This window comes from Crinia signifera, chromosome 7, assembly GCF_055691185.1.
Source record: "Crinia signifera chromosome 7, ASM5569118v1, whole genome shotgun sequence".
In the NCBI taxonomy this organism is placed as follows: domain Eukaryota; kingdom Metazoa; phylum Chordata; class Amphibia; order Anura; family Myobatrachidae; genus Crinia; species Crinia signifera.
In genome coordinates this window covers 54,500,041-54,518,014 of record NC_139223.1, presented here as the reverse complement: position 1 = coordinate 54,518,014, position 17,974 = coordinate 54,500,041, and the positions used below count along the sequence as shown (strand labels likewise).

At 46.7% G+C, this 17,974-nt stretch overlaps 1 protein-coding gene across 1 annotated transcript in view; it reads right to left on the bottom strand.

Annotated features, from left to right (window-relative positions):
- The window catches only part of BAIAP3 (BAI1 associated protein 3), a 317,991-nt gene that overhangs the window by 133,029 nt on the left and 166,988 nt on the right, over window positions 1-17,974 (bottom strand). Inside the window, exons 3-5 of the mRNA XM_083153102.1 lie at window positions 13,235-13,316; window positions 6,020-6,106; window positions 4,089-4,196 (exon numbers count right to left, since the gene is read on the bottom strand). Coding sequence (XP_083009228.1) covers window positions 4,089-4,196; window positions 6,020-6,106; window positions 13,235-13,316 — 277 coding nt within the window. The remainder of the gene's footprint in view (window positions 1-4,088; window positions 4,197-6,019; window positions 6,107-13,234; window positions 13,317-17,974) is intronic.

Below are 17,974 nucleotides of genomic sequence, written 5' to 3'. Positions count from 1 at the left end.
GCACAGTGTACATCAGCGTCCCCGTTGTACTGTATAATACCGCTGTGGAATTGCAGCTTCAAATGATGTATCACTGCCTCAGTCCAAACCAGAGATATCAGTTCACTGAGGGACGGTGATGCACCCAGGGCTAATTACTTCCTTTCAAGCCACCAGGAGTTCCGTAAGGCTGTGTTATGTTACCGTCTACTGTCAGCAGACGGAACCCTGCACCTGATAATCACTTTACCTGATATAGGAACATCTATAAGCAGCTGCCAAAAGATCTTATTGAGCCAGTGCAGTTCGTGAGTTGTGTATATCAACCTTTGCTCTATATAAATATATATATATATATATATATATATATAGATAGATAGATAGATAGATAGATAGATAGATCTAGATCTATCTATCTATCTATCTATCTATCTATCTATCTATATATATATATATATATATATATATATACTAGTAAGCCCGCTGGAAGCAAAAGCTTTGAAAGCTAGTCTGCTACCTTCTGTGTTTGTGCATGTATGAGAAAGAGATGTAGTTTCACTCTCCGCCAGCAGATGGCAGTGTTTCGGAGACTCACAGACACTAGACATATATCACACTGCAGTGGAGTATCAAATTCACTCCAGCAGAGCATCATACTCACTCCAGGAGAGTATCAAACTGCAAGAAAGTATCACACTCCCAACACAGCATCACACTCCAGGAGAGTATCACACTCACTCCAGGAGAGTATCACACTGCAGGAGACTATCACCCAGCAGGAGAGTATCACACTGCAGAAGACTATCACCCAGCAGGAGATCATCTTAATGCAGGCGATCATCACACTGCAGGAGATCATCACACTGCAGGAGAGTATCACACCCAAAGAGAGTATCACACCCCAGGAGAGTATCACACTCACTCCAGGAGAGTATCACACTCACTCCAGGAGAGTATCACACTCACTCCAGGGAGTATCACACTGCAGGAGATCATCACACTGCAAGAGATCATTACACTGCAGGAGATCATCACACCCAAAGAGAGTATCACACCCCAGGAGAGTATCACACTCACTCCAGGAGAGTATCACACTCACTCCAGGGAGTATCACACTCAAGGAGAGTATCACATTGCAGGAGAGTATCACAATGCAGGACAGAATCACACTGAAGGACAGTATTACACTCACTCCAGGAGAGTATCACACTGCAGGAGATCATTACACTGCAGGACAGTATCACACTGAAGGACAGTATTACACTCACTCCAGGAGAGTATCACACTGCAGGAGATCATTACACTGCAGGACAGTATCACACTGCAGGACAGTATTACACTCACTCCAGGAGAGTATCACACTGCAGGAGATCATTACACTGCAGGACAGTATCACACTGCAGGACAGTATTACACTCACTCCAGGAGAGTATCACACTCATTCCAGGAGAGTATCACACTCACTCCAGGAGATCATCACACTGCAGGAGATCATCACACTGCAGGACAGTATCACACTGCAGGACAGTATCACACTGCAGGACAGTATCACCCTCACTCCAGGAGAGTATCACACTCACTCCAGAAGAGTATCACACTCCAGGAGAGTATCACACTGCAGGAGAGTATCACACTGCAGCATCTAGCTCCATCACTGCAGAAAAGTCACCAATTTGGTGTCACCTCTTTTGAGAGTGAGACTCAGGTGTGGGCCATACCCAGTGCACCTGGCTAGTGACACTTTACAGCTTAACAATGGGGGAAGATGGAAACACAGCTACAGGCATCCAGATACAATTAGAGCCATCATCATGACAGCATGATAATAACCAGCAGTCAAGCTGGAAACATGGTCAGCCATAAATATGACTATTAAAATGTGTTTGCAATAATGCAAATTTGAATGTATTTAAAAGAGACATTTGGGTAAGTACACACCCACATGTCACTGACCACACCCACAGGTCTCTGACCACACCCACACAGCACTGGTCACAGGTCTGCCGCTTCTCTCAATAGGCCTTGATTCTTTTCCATCCCAGACCCCTGTGTCCCTGAGTCCAACCCTGGCTACAATACGCGCAGGTTATGTAGATACAAAATACTACTTTGTAATAACAGATGGCATATCACAGAACAACAGTAGTGCTAGTACCACCTGAAACATCAATAACATTATGTTTTAGGGTCCATTGGTGCAGCAGAGATAACAGGGCTACCTCCTATTTACAGAATGGGTTACCATGGAGATATCTCAGGTTTCTCTAGCACAGTGGTTCTCAACCTTGGTACTCAGGACTCCCACACAGTGCATGTTTTCCAGGTCACCAGCAGCTGCCCTCTGTATCACCAACTGTCACATTTTAAAAATGCACAGGTAACCTGGAAAACATGAACTGTGTGGGGGTCCTGAGGACCGGGGTTGAGAACCACTGCTTTAGTGGTTCTTCTGATTGGTAGGGAAGGTTTATCCATCAATGGTCCCCATCGATGGTCCATTGATGGATAACCTTGATGGGGTAAAATCATCTTAAAAGGAACCATCATTGGTTTTACCCACAGATGGTCACCCTTTACTTTCAATGAGCTCCAAGCCAATCAGAGGACAGGGGCAAGAATTTTGCGCCTTCTCAACAAATAGATTAGTAGCTCAGTATTATCGATGGTTGGAAACCATATGGTTTTACCCCATCAATGATCTGAAATTATTGACGGTCAATGGCCATCCCTACTGAGTGGTGTAGACAACTCGTCCCCTTACACTAGAGAGGAGCAACTCATAAAAAGCACAGTAAACTCCGCCTTCCATATCACTTTGCATAATCCATTCACCTTATCAGGACAGGGTAAGGAGGCTTGATAGGAAGAAGAGAAGTCTCTCCACCTACTCAATGCTCTATCTGCCCCTTTCAGAAGAGTCCAGGACATATGCATATGCTGAATCACCTCCTTATTGCCCGCTGCCCCAGTGCCCCCTAGCTTTGCCCCTACCACTATAGTCAGGTGTCCTGACAAATGCATATGCTGGGTGACCTGTGCTGACTGCCCATTTTGCCCCATTCTAGTGCCTGCTGCCAGTTCACTCGCCACTCCCCCCACTGTCATTGGGACCTTTCCCCCTGACACAGCTGCTCCAGTGGCTCTTCTGCATATGTGCAAAGAGAAAAAAGTAAAGAATCCGAAAGACTGAAGAACAAGGAGAAGCTGGGATTGCCGAATACTGGATATCCGATCACAAAGGGGAGAAGGTTAGTGATCATGAATAGCTAAATAATATAAAATTAAAAACAATATAAGAATACAAAGTTTAGTGACAGCTAAAACCGAAACATCACAATTCTTACAGGAATAGACGGCTTTACACAAGGCAAAATATATACACACTGAGGAATGTAAGAGAGTGAGCTGTCCATGGTGCTGATATACAGTCACACAGCAATAACATAAGGTCAGGAGGGGATGCGGTCATCTATTAGAATGAACTTAGGTCTACAGTCATTAGGTCGACCCCACTAGGTCGACTGGCAGGAAGGTCGACCTGACTTAAGGTCGACATGGGCCAAGGTCGACATGACTTAAGGTCGAATTTGCATAAAGGTCGACATGAGGAAGGTCGACTGGTCATAAGGTCGACATGGGTTTTTCACTGTTTTTTGAGCCGACATGTGCCGACAGGCGGTATTTCATGCCCTACCATCCACTAGGGCGTGGTGGGAGAATAAAATAGTGTGCCGAGCACAGCGAGGCACCGTGCCCGAAGCATCGCGAGCGAAGCGAGCGATGCGAGGGTCCGATTCTCATTGCCAACTGTGTCCATGTCGACTGTGTCTACATTCGGATAAAAAAACAGTGAAAAACCCATGTCGACCTTATGACCAGTCGACCTTCCTCATGTCGACCTTTATGCAAATTCGACCTTAAGTCATGTCCACCTTGGCCCATGTCGACCTTAAGTCAGGTCGACCTTCCTGCCAGTCGACCTAGTGGGGTCGACCTAATGACTGTAGACCTAAATGCAGTCTGACGAATGATCCCATTCCGTCAGGAGATACAGACCAGGGAATGGTGGTATTACATGCACAGCCAGGTAGCTTGTACAGGTGACTTACCATCTGCAGGTAATAGAAGAGTTCTTGTTCACTGGCAACATGCTCAGAAGACACTACTCCGGCCATGTACACTAGTGTATAGATCATTTCCTCATACAGCATCTCCAGCTAGAAATAATATAGATAAATATGTTTTTATTAAAAGGGAAATCATCCTTGCAGCATTTTTGATATATAATAAATACTAGGTCCCAAGGGGAGAAGATTACAAAAGTAGTGTTCTCATAGCCTGTCATTGGGCTTCACTTAACCCAATTCCTCAGCAGCCATTTCTAGTTCCCAAGTCCCATTCACCCTTTTGTGTAATTCTACTCCAGCCAACCAAAGGTGACTAATAATACCTGTACTGGGGTCCTTTATACCACTATAACAGCAAGGCTTATCTGTCAGCAAGGAGTTAAATCATTGTATCGTTATATTACAGTTAAATAAATGGGTAGATTCATTTTCATGTTTTTTTTTTATTTACATATAATAATAGTGCAAAGTTTTCCCTACAATCAGTCTGTCATTGCTATTATTGTATAATTTGCATTAGGCAGATACAAGGTGACTGGATGCTATAGTTCAGTGTACACAGTGCACCTTACTGCTACTGTAGATGGTAGGGAAGAGTATCTCCAATTCTACTCATTACCTGATATCACAAGTTATACTAGGGATGCCAATCCCGGGATCGGCGGAATCCAAGGATTCAAGGCATTTTTGGATGGGATTTCAATGCGCAGCCTGATGTTATAGGTCACCGGGGTTCCATGCCACCCCATCTGCCCAGACTCCGCAGTAAGCCGCCTACTCCCCGGCCAGCCAAAGTCACCTCTCCTGCTCCCCCACCTTCTCCCCTGCCTGCCACAGTCACCTCTCCTGCTCCCCCACTTCCTCCCCTGCCCGCCACAGTCACCTCTCCTGCTCCCCCACCTCCTCCCCTGCCCGCCACAGTCACCTCTCCTGCTCCCCCACCTCCTCCCCTGCCCGCCACAGTCACCTCTCCTGCTTCCCCACCTCCTCCCCGGCCTGCCACAGTCATCTCGCCTGCTCCCCCACCTCCTCCCCTGCCTGCCACAGTCACCTCTCCTGCTCCCCCACCTTCTCCCCTGCCTGCCACAGTCATCTCGCCTGCTTCCCCACCTCCTCCCCTGCCCGCCACAGTCACCTCTCCTGCTTCCCCACCTCCTCCCCGGCCTGCCACAGTCATCTCGCCTGCTCCCCCACCTCCTCCCCTGCCTGCCACAGTCACCTCTCCTGCTCCCCCACCTCCTCCCCTGCCCGCCACAGTCACCTCTCCTGCTCCCCCACTTCCTCCCCGGCCTGCCACAGTCACCTCTCCTGCTCCCCCACCTCCTCCCCTGCCTGCCACAGCCACCTCTCCTGCTTCCCCACCTCCTCACCCGCCGCTGCAATGTACAAGGCCAGATTGCTGGCAGTGTCTCCATGCTGCTGCTCACTCACCTCTACTGTGGCCAGAGAGGTCAAAAATGTAGGATTGGGCATATCAGGAGGCCAATCCCAGGATTGAAAAAATGGCCCAGGATTGGCATCCCTAATGTATGCTCATCTGGGGAAATTTACTTAGATGGGAGCTCTATTTAACATGCTATGGGCAACCAATCAGGATCTACGTATTTATTTAGAACCTTCCAGAAGATAAAAGATAGAATCTTATTGGTTGCTTATAGTAGAATCCCATATCTGAAATAGAACTCCCATCTTATTAAATTTCCCCCCATCCTATCTGACCTTAATTCATGCAGTAACTATATGAACCAGATTTGCTTAGTGTCACACAGGACCATACACCAGTATGCACTCAATGGCTCCCTAGCATAAACAATAGGAGGACACAGAATTGTAATGGATAGCGCCATGTTGCAATCTTTGGTGGAATATTTCAACCATTCATTGAAATTCTTCTTTTTAAATAAACAAATTACCTCTCTTTTGGACAGTATCAGCTTGTCTATTGCTCTCTGTTCCCCTGTATTCTCATGAGGAGGCGGGATGCTGTTATTTAAAACTCCCTGGAGAGAAAAATCATAAAAAGTGTCTACAACATTAAAAAATCTATATCAAATATATGTTATTTCTGTGTCATTGCTTATGTGAAGGAAAACTAGTCCGACCCAGCATAAGTCAGTGCAGCAAACCAAGAAATATAATGGTCAGTAGGCATTGAGCAGGGTCTAAAGACATATCGGTACTCTTTACCTAGCACGGCGCCCACGATTTTGATCGTGGGCATCGCAGGTAAAAAAATCGCGGGCATCGCGGCCATTGAATGCACTAAAAATCGGGTGCGACGCGACCGACGCGATGCCCGCAATTTCCCATAGGGAACAATGTTAAATTTCTCAATTGACCCGATTTTACTGTTTAATGCCTCAATTGACACGATTTTTCCATAGGAAACAATGTTAAATGGCCCACAGAGGCCAAATAGCCACCCTGAAGTGTGAAATGGCCCCCACAATTGGTAACGCCACCCCACGATCAACGTCAACCTGAAGCGTGGCGAGCGCAGCGAGCCCGCGAGGGGCGGCGGTACGTGTCCTACGACCTTTTCATACCCCCACTATCCACGTCGGCGTGGAGTTGAGAATAGAATAGTGTGGCGAGCGTAGCGAGCCACCGTGCCCGAAGTGTGGCGAGCGCAGCGAGCCCCGCGAGGGGACGCGGATACCTTCACAGGTAAACGCGTCCCTTCGCGGGCTTCACAGGTATCCGCGTCTGCTCGCCACGCTTCGGGCTCGGTGGCTCGCTGCGCTCGCCACACTATTCTATTCTCAACTCCACGCCGACGTGGATAGTGGGGGTATGAAAAGGTCGTAGGACGCGTACCGCTGCCCCTCGCGGGCTCGCTACGCTCGCCACGCTTCGGGTTCACGTTGATCGTGGGGTGGCGTTAACAATTGTGGGGGCCATTTGACACTTCAGGGTGGCTATTTGGCCTCTGTGGGCCATTTAACATTGTTTCCTATGGAAAAATCGTGTCAATTGAGGCATTGAACAGTAAAATCGGGTCAATTGAGAAATTTAACATTGTTCCCTATGGGAAATCGCGGGCATCGCGTCGGTCGCGTCGCACCCGATTTTTTAGTGCATTCAATGCCCGCGATGACCGCGATGGGCGCCGTGCTAGGTAAAGAGTACTGACATATCTCTAAATGGCAATGATACCTATATATGTTTGTTTTTTTTAATCTACAGGGGGTAAATCCCAGAGAAAGGGACTGTCCCTTTAAAGCATCAGCCAGACTTGCTGAGATCTCGCTGATGCCTGCAGCTTGTAGGCGATTAGATTTAAAACATTGGTGCAAAATGAAATTGTTTCTATCACGGACAATAAAAGATGAGATTTTATGATCAACATCCAATATAAACAATAAACTGCAATATGAGTAAACAGCAATACAGGGACAGTTAAAAAAAAAAAAAAGATTATATTTCCTATATAAGGTAAACATTACAGGCCATTATGTTTAATAAAAATATTTGCTTGCCACTTTTCACACCTATTTTGGCAAATTCACTTGGAATTCAAAGGGTTAAAGCTAAAAACAGTTTAATTTTTAAGGTCCATTAAGACCTTTAAAAAAAAAAAAAAAAACTTCTGCATGCTAGTACTGTAAGGGGTACATTTACTAAGATGGGAGTTCTATTGAAGATGGGATGTTGCCATAGCAACCGATCAGATTCTCATTTGAGAATTTATTTAGCATTTTCTAGAAGAAGATATTTGAATCAGGTTGGTTGCTATGGGCAACATCCCATCTTCAATAGAACTCCCATCTTAGTCGATTTGGTACTTGTTTCCTAGCACGGCCACAATCGGGAGTAATCGTGTACCTTAACTTAAGGTACACGATTACCCCCGATGGACCCGATTTCCTTTGAAATCAGGTCCATTTGGCCGGCTAGGATAAAATATCGGGGGCATCGCGTCGGTCGGGACCGTTAACAATGGTCCCGACGCGACCGACGCGATGCCCGCGATTTCCCCATAGGCTTCAATGTTAAAAAATATTTTAACATTGAAATCGTGTCGGGAAAGGTAAAATATCGGGGGCATCGCGTCGGTCGGGACCATTAACAATGGTCACGACGCGATGCCCCCGATTTTTCCATCGGGTTCAATGTTAAAATATTTTTTGACATTGAAATAGTGAAAAAATGTGAAAAATGTGAAATGGGCCAATATGACCCATTTCACATTATAGATGTCCCCGTCGTCACCCCACGATAGACGCCAACCCGAAGCGTGGCGAGCGCAGCGAGCCCGCGAGGGGCGGCGGTGCGCGTCCTCCAACCTTTTCATTCCCCTACTATCCACGTCGGCGTGGAGTTGAGAATAGAATAGTGTGGCGAGCGCAGCGAGCCACCGAGCCCGAAGCGTGGCGAGCGCAGCGAGCCCCGCGAGGGGACGCGGATACCTTCACAGTTATACGCGTCCCCTCGCGGGCTTCACAGGTGTCCGTGGCGACGCGGACACCTGTGAAGTCCGCGAAGGGACGCGTTTACCTGTGAAGGTATCCGCGTCCCCTCGCGGGGCTCGCTGCGCTCGCCACGCTTCGGGCTCGGTGGCTCGCTGCGCTCGCCACACTATTCTATTCTCAACTCCACGCCGACGTGGATAGTAGGGGAATGAAAAGGTCGGAGGACGCGCACCGCCGCCCCTCGCGGGCTCGCTGCGCTCGCCACGCTTCGGGTTGGCGTCTATCGTGGGGTGCGGTGTACGCCGTTAAATTTGGGGGGGTTGGGAATATTTTTACATTGAATTAAATGTAAAATCGGGTCCCAGGGACCCGATTTAAATTTCATTAAAAAAAAAAAATCGGGTCCAAAATCGGTCGGTCGCATCGCATGCGACCAAATCGCATGCGATGCGATCGACCCGATTTTTCCGACACGACCACCCCGATGTAAATCGGTGTGGCCGTGCTAGGAAACAAGTACCGTCGATTTACCCCTATGTCTCCAGTTTTGAAGTGGGTGGTGGCACAGCAGTCTGTAGCCAATGAGATCATCAACATGCATTCTGCAGCACAGGGTATATAAGAGATTCATGGGAGGAGGCCGTGGGAGGCTGTGATCTTGATTGATTATATAAGTGAGGGCAGGTGTGCATGTCACTGAGGCAGCATCATGATTTCAGGAAGGAAATAAAGGCCAGTAGGGAAGCCACAAGCAGACAGTTATGTAAAGGACAGTGCAAGGCCCACAAGAGGCCGCACACATAAGTGATGAAAGGCTCCTGTAAGCCTGAGGCTGGAAGATTGTTGTGTCAAACCAGGGCCGGCGCCACCACTAGGCAAATCTAGGCATTTGCCTAGGGCTCCAGCCACTGGAGGGCGGCACTTCGTCCCTCGCCTCTCGCATGGAGGCTGCAGGGGTGTCCGTGCCGGGTACCTGCGGCACTGTGTGATCTGGCGGCGGGGTCCCTGCAGTGATGCGCGCTATCCGGCATCCAGGCGGCGCGGGAAGCGCTGCTGGGTTTGAAAACATTCCGCATGCTGATTGGCTGAGATTCAGCCAATCAGCGTGCGGCGAGTTTTCAAACCCATCAGCGCTTCCCGCGCCGCCTGGCTGATGGATAGCGCGCATCACTGCAGGGACCCCGCCGCCAGATCACACAGCGTCGCAGGGACCCCCCCCCCCTCCCCGTAGGCACCGGCCCTGTGTCAAACACATTTCTATATGAAACAGTTTCTACAGCTTTGTGTATAGCACCAACGCGCAGTGTGCAGGGCTGCCGAGAGGTATGCCAGGCCCCAGTAAAATTGGGGGGGTGACCCAATCATGGGAGGCGTGGCCACCTCCCGCGATTAGGCCACCATCCCCCCTCCCCCCAAAATGATTACAGGGAGAGTGAAAAAACCCTCTAAAGTCCAGGGGGGAGTGTTATTATCCCCCCACCCCCTCAGCAGCACACACATACAGCATGTGCTGTGGTGACAGCAGGCTCAGCATGAGCTCTCACGCTGTCAGTGAGACGCTCATGCTGAGCCTGTACATGTGTGCTGCTGCTGCTGCTGAAGGGGTGGGGGGATAAAAAACACTCCCGCTGGACTTTAGAGGGTTTTTTTCATTCTCCCTGTAATAATTTCGGGGGTGTGGCTTAATCGCAGGAGATGGCCACTCAGGGGGTCGGACCAGGGCCCCCACTGGGCCCCTCCAGCAAGCCTGGGACTGGGTAATTAGTACCCCCCCCCCTCCCCTCTTGGCGACCCTGGCAGTGTGGTATAATGGGGTGGACAATTTGAACATTCAATCAGGGCCATCTTAATGTATAGGTACATTGGGCAACTGGGGCCTTCATTCAGGTGTGGGTTGTTGTCACACACTCAGACTGGTGCGGCAGCATTCTCTATCTTCCTCCCAACCTGCAGCCAGACAGTAAATGGATGTCAGCATGCTGACTGGTAGATGGCTGATTCCACCAATCAGAGTTCTGACAGCCACTCACTGTATGGAAGCATGTTGATTTTTAATTGGTTTACTTGGTTCCCGTGAATGGGTGTGTAGGGGTCACAATGCATTGCTTTGCCCAGGCCCTTTACTGCCTTTAAAGAAGACCTGAATTTAATGTCAAAATAGCAATTGGTCAAACAAAGTATACCAAAATGCAGCCATGTGTGTGTGTGTGATATTCTGTTTTGTGGATCTGATTGCACAGATGGGTCTAAAGTGGCAGTTTTGTCTTTTGAGCTGCTTTCAGCTCCAAAGCAGACCAGTGTGTATGGGGCAGCGATGACTGTGATCGCTGATGCGCACTCCCGCATCATCGACGGCAGCTGCCGCTCATCTGCTGGTACTACTTCCACCCCTGGGAAAATTTCTCAGAAGAGAAATAATTGCTCAGTGTGTATGCACTGAGCGATTTTCAGCCAAGTGATTTTCCCCATAATTGTTGTCCATACATACTGGGCAAAAACGTCCGGTGTGTATGGACATTTAGTTTCACTACACAACATGAGGTCGAATTCAGTAAGCGGTACTTATTATCTGGGTGCCCGATTTTTTTATCTCATGCCACTACTTAAGGCATGCGATGCGATGCGATGCGATTTTTCATTGTAAAGACCCGATTTTTTATTTTATAGTCACCCATGGGTGATTTCATACCCCCACTATCCAACTACGCATGGAGTTGATTTTATATAGTGTGGCGAACGCAGCGAGCCACCGAGCTGAAAGCGTGGCGAGCGGACGCGGATTACTTTACATGTATTCTGCGTACCCTTGCGGGGCTCACTGCGCTCGCCACGCTTTGGGCTCGGTGGCTCGCTGCGCTCGCCACACTATATAAAATCAACTCCATGCGTAGTTGGATAGTGGGGGTATGAAATCACCCATGGGTGACTATACAATTAAAAATCTGGTCTTTACAATGAAAAATCGCATCGCATGAATTGTATGCCACTATATTGCATGCGATGCGATGCAATACAATGAAAAAATCGGGCGCCCAGATATTACACAAGTACCCAGTAAGCCCTGCTATAGTGGGAAAAATGATAATTGGCTGCGTATGTGCGCATAAATACATGCACATGTGCGAATTCTCAAACGGCGGTCAGATGCTGGAAAAATGCGACCACAGTTTGAGACGCATTGTTGGGTGGGTGCAGTCTGATGCAGAAGTGTCCAGACCGTTTTCGGGGCAGTTTGCAGCAGCTTTGTGATGTCACACGCAGCCTCTGCAAGCCAGAAAATGGTGGCCCTTTGTCTACCTTTGTAGCTAGGCTGCGCAGGCAGGAGGATACTCTGCGATGTGATTGCAATTATTTTGCAATAGTGGGCCATGTGAGGCAAAACTGCAACTGAAGCTGAATTCGGCCCATGGTTTCTTAAAGAAAGATGGCAGTACAGTTCACTGGTGAATACTAAACAGAAGATCCCAGAGCAAATCATTTTGGGGAGCAGTTTGTAAATGCAGATTTGCACTATACTGTATTATTGTTAATGCAGATAGTGAGGGGGAAATTTAATAGTATGAGAAATTCAGAAAGTGAGAGATTTGGTAAGAAATTGCCAGGTTTTTTTTTTAAAGCGGCAATCATTTACACTGCAAAAGCAGTTTGATTTTGCAGTGTAAATGATTGCCGCTTTAAAAAAAAAAATAAACTGGCGATTTCTTACCAAATCTTTTACTTTCTGAATCTCTCATCCTATTAAATGTCACCCTAAATGTCTTTTTGTTTTCTATACATATATGGCATTAATACTGTCTTGCAGCTAGTACCATGGGGTAATTCAGACCTGCTCGCTAAGCTGCGTATATTCGCTGCCTACCGAACAGGTTAACGCCGCCCAACCAAACGCACGTCCCCGCTGCCTGAATCCCTGCGCCGACATGCGAGTACGCTTGCACATCCGCTCACATGCATCCGCACAGAGGAGAAATCATTTGCGATGATTACTCACCCTCGGACGATTTCTCCTCTGTTCCTAATGATAAGTAAGCCTGTACTTACTTTTCTGATAGACGCTTCCCAACGAATTCAAGGCGGGTGCTGATGTCATGTGACCTCATCCACCCACCCCAAGCAGGCAGGGGAGCGCCCTGGTGAATGAAAAATTTGCTAAAGGCACTCGTTGCGAGGGTTTCCACATGCGCAGATCGAGGACAGGGACTAATTTGGATCTGAGCGGACAGGTCTGATTCAACCGCCATGTACAACATGAGTAAAATCGAGCCTGAGCAAGTTTCTTTTCTGCTTTGTTTCAGGCTATGCTACTACTTTCAATGATGTCTCTCCATCAGATGAAAACTTTTCCAGAGAAAGCGGTATCAGTTCTATTATTTATATTTTGAATTCGTAACCCTGGCTTGCTTGCTTATAGATAGTTCTGATTATTATACCTAGACCTAAGTGCACCACCAGCTAGGAAACAGGTTCCCAGGTCCCTCTGGGTATATTTCCATCTCTGGAGACACTGCTTTCACTCAAACAGAAGGGATTCACCTGTCATAGCAAATTGACCGGCACTGTGTGTGCTGCTATTGTGTCTTTTCCACATTGCAGTAGATTGCAAGAACCTTTCTGTGTATCTTCCTGACAGGTTATTCCCTTCATCATTACAGCTGTGGTATGGCTATTTTAAGAACTGAGCAATTATGATGGCACAAACAACTGAACATACAGTACCTCGTTCCTCCAATACCGCTGCATGCTCTCTTGTTTCTGAAGTACGCATCTCATTCTATCGAAAAAATCACCCGTCTCCTCACTGGGAAAAAAAACAAAAAACAAAAAGAAAGATGTTATCACTTCAGGCTTCATTTATCAGAGGAACAAATATTTAAAGGGACTGTGCACTGTGCTATTTCTGCGCTCCATGATACTGTTTTTTTTTTCTAGATAAATATATGCAGAATGTCTATATTAACAGTTGAACAAATGCATTTTGACAATACTGAGCTATGTTCAATTCTAGGCCTCTTGGCAAGGAGTTCGAAACTTAACCCCCCCCTCCCCCTCTACATAAATAAATAAAAATATAAATATATAAATAAATGTGTCCTGTTTACTGCACCACAATACATGATAAATGCAGCTGTAATGCTGAATGTGGACAGATCTTGCACGTTTTCTTGCAAACTTTGTGTGGAGGAAACTTCCCTCCTGTAAATTGTAGCAAATGTATTATATATAGAGGACTTACAGGGAAATGTATCAAAGCTTGTAAAGAGTGGACAAGTGGAGAAGGCCTCATAGCAGCTAATCAGCTTCTATTTAACACGGTAGGATCACATTTGCCACTTTCCCCTGTATCACATTCACCCCTCTGCCCCCCCGGTAGCATCACATTATCCCCTCTGCCCCTTGTAGCATCACATTCTCCCCTCTGTCCCCTGTAGCATCACATTCTCCCCTCTGTCCCCTGTAGCATCACATTCTCCCCTCTGTCCCCTGTATAACATTCTCCCCTCTCCTCCTGTAGCATCATATTCTCCCCTCTGGCCCCTGTAACATCACATTATCCCCTCTGGCCCCTGTAACATCACATTCTCCCCTCTGGCCCCTGTAACATCACATTCTCCCCTCTGCCCCTTGTAGCATCACATTCTCCCCTCTGACCCTGGTAGCATCACATTCTCCCCTCTGCCCCTTGTAGCATCACATTCTCCCCTGTGGCCCCTGTAGCATCACATTCTCCCCTCTGCCCCCTGTATCACATTCTCCCCTCTCTGCCCCCTGAAGCATCACATTCTCCTCTCTCCCTCTTTAGCATCACATTGTCCCCTCTCCCTCTGTAGCATCACATTCTCCCCTCTGCCCCCTGCAGCATCACATTCTCACTTCTGTCCCTCTGTAACATCACATTCTTCCTCTGCCCCCTGCAGCATCACATTCTCCCTTCTGTCCCTCTGTAGCATCACGTTCTCCCCTCTGCCCCCTGTATCACATTCTCCCCTCTGCCCCCTGCAGCATCACATTCTCACTTCTGTCCCTTTGTAGCATCACATTCTCCCCTGTCCTCCTGTAACATCACATTCTCCCCTCTGCCCCCTGCAGCATCACATTCTCCCTTCTGTCCCTCTGTAGCATCACATTCTCCCCTCTGTTCCCTGTAGCATCACATTCTCCCCACTGCAGCAACCCAATCTTCCACCCTACAATGATAAGCATCACTCCAGTGGGGACCTGGAACACAAATACTGTAGCTACAGTAATATGTCTGTGGTCTTGCACACCACTGTATGCATGCACATAGGTGTTTTCTCAGTGATAATCAGACGTGGTTAAATAGTGTTAAAAAAAATCTCCTTTGTAATTTTTAAAAGAACTAAGTAACCAATATAACTGCTAGACCACAGAATATTGTTATAAAAAAATAAATATTTTTAAAGAATGACAAAGTAAACCATCATTACAGCTTAAATGAGGCATAGGGTACATAGACCAACAGCAAGGTCTCTACTGGTCCCCCACCTTGTCCCCACTACTCCACTGTACAGTCCTCAGTACTGCAGCACATTGTACTAATTATATTTCTATGCGGACACAACGGGCTGAACATAGTGGCATCAGTTTCCACTGTGCATGTTGTTGGGCAGATAAATCTATATTTGTTATGTGTGTAATGCTCTATGCAGAAATTAAAACATTATGCAGGAATAGGAGACCTAAGTACAGGCAGAGGAAACATTATTAATCATTTATTAAAGCAATATGATTATTCTAAGACCAGGTTGAATGTTTAATAAAAATATATTTACAGTCGACATATAATTGGATGAGATGTTTGAAGCTGTATCCTTCAAAACACGATTGGAAAAACAAAGCTCTTGGGTTGAGCTACTGTATGTTCACCTACAGGACAGTATAGCAGGCGATATACTGTAGGTGGCAAAATTAGGACGGGTCAAAATTCTGACAACTTCAAAGGTAAGTATTTGGATTACAGCTAGGCTGCAGGAAGCAGGGGTTATGGTTAGGCTGTGGGGATGGGAGTGTAAAGGTGGCCATACATCTACAGATCGATTGTCAGATTGGGTTGGCTGGAACAAAAACCTGGTAATACCGGAAAGACCGATTTGGGCAGTTTTCCAGCATTTCAAAGCAAATGGTCAACTGTCATTTGCTCTCATCCATTACCAGGATTTTGTTCCAACCAGCCCAATCTGACAGTCGATCTGTAGATGTATGGCCAGCTTAAGGCTGTGGGGAGGGGGTTAGGGTTAGTCTGTGCGGAGAGTGGTTAGGGTAAGGCTGCGCCAGGGTTAGGTAACGGTTAGGATTAGCCAGAAATTGCCATATTTTTCACCGTCTAGATTCTGACCATTGGGATGCCCAATCCTATAGCAAAGTTATCTGAATAGTGAATAACTCCAACATCAATGAGGTATCTTCCAGATGTATTTGGATACTTATTAGTATCCAAATACATTTACGAATCCCAATAACAGATGTGCCTAATGAAACACTTATGCCTACAGCATTCAGATTTCCCTTCATTAAATACTGTAGGTGTTTAATAACCCCCTATCTCTTATCATTGGCTATAAAGCAGACAAATGCTCTGAAACCACAACTATCAATTATCCTCCCAATGGATGGAGAAAACTAGAATAACAAAGGGGTATATTCAATTAGTGTTGGATCCATTCTGACACTACCTATTCAATGCAGCGGACAAATGCAAATGTCGGATTTGGATGCTGATTGAGGCTCACCTTGCCAGCGCCGGGACCAGGTGAGTGCATCGACATGCGTCCGGGAGGCATTGGGAGGCGAGACACGCCGCGTGACCTGCTGTCACCCAGCTCGGTGGTGGGACGGGTGAGCGACGTGAGAGGTCGGCGGGGGACGGTGGATGGGAGGACGGCGCCGGGTGAGCTGCTGCTGCTATTCTGCCAATCCACCTGCTTTCCAACAGGACGGAGCATTCCAACCTGTCAGAAATAAGCAGCCAGGATTGAATATGTCGGAACCCTTTCCGACCCAAATCAGGCGGAAACTGATGTCTTTCTAACAAGACGGCAGTTTCCACTGTAATTGAATATATTCCAAAGTCTGTGTCAGAACAGCCAGGGCCTTAGTACCCTGATTCAGGGCTAAGCACAGCCCAGGACCTTCACAGAATATTCCTAAAATGACTTCACTGCTTGAGACCCAGATCATAGAACTTGGTTTGTATATTTTAATCACAGCGCTTCAGTGATTAAAGAAATCCAAAGGTGTAAATGTTCCTGTCTCATGTACAGGTTTCGTTTAGGGAAGCGGCATTCAATTTTCCTGGACATATTTAAAATAGAACTAAGCAATTATATTGAAGATCTCATCAAGCTCTTACTCACATTAGTAATATTGACATGCACTCCATTGGTGCTAAATAAATCCCCATAAATGTATCCCAAAGTGTCTGCATGTTCCCAAATACGCATTGCACTGGATGATCCCAACAGGGATAAAGTGTCAGATTTATTTAAAATTGAAAAGAAAAAACAAATATATTAGTTGCCGGAGGACAGCTACTGTAGCCTTTGTTAAGTAGGGAAAACCCTATTACTGGATAAAGCTGTGATTTCCAGGGATGTTTTCAGGTCTTTATAAATATCGACCCATATTAATTATATTATATTAATTATCCTACTGCCTGCCAAACACTTCATCAGTAAGGACTTTTATCATTGACATTTCAATGCTTGCACCGGCATTCCCCTGAAGGACCGGCATCTGCATCAGAGCTGGCAAAGATTTGGTCTTGCTCGTATACTTCCAAAAAGAGCACATCAGGTCTATGTCAAGTGCAGTATTCAAAAATTATATTTGGTGTATTTTAAATATTTATCAACAGTTAATTGTATAGTGTCAGCCTATTCCATTTTATGCTACAGGGAACCCAGCCTGACCTGTCTAGCGCTAGCACTGTCTAGAGGATTTGTTTATGGATGGTGTCAAACTGCCAATTGTTATTTGCTACAAAGTGTTATCTATTTATTTATTACTCTTTAATAATATATTTTCTGCCAGGCACTGTTTAATTATTGTACATGTGTAAGGCTGTGTCTACATATTGCCTTTTGACAGGATGCAGTTGAACAGGATCGTATTTAGAGGGATGAAGCTTCTTGTGTCTACACACAGTTTATAACAGGAATAAAATGAGTAGGGGTTCCCCGTATTTCAGAACCAGCACCGGGCTCTTGAGCTGGTCCTGGTTCCTAAACTATGGGGGCCAAAGTAAGTGTGTGTGTGTGTGTGTGTGTGGGGGGGGGGGTCGTCATCCTTATTTTAGGGACCAGCACCAGGGAACAATATGAGTTGGGGTCCCCTGTATTTTAGTGACCAGCAACAGGCTCCACTAGCAGGGGGTGCAATTCCATAACAAGGAGACACGATTGACGGGGTCCAGTGGGCAAAGCATAACCCATCCTAACT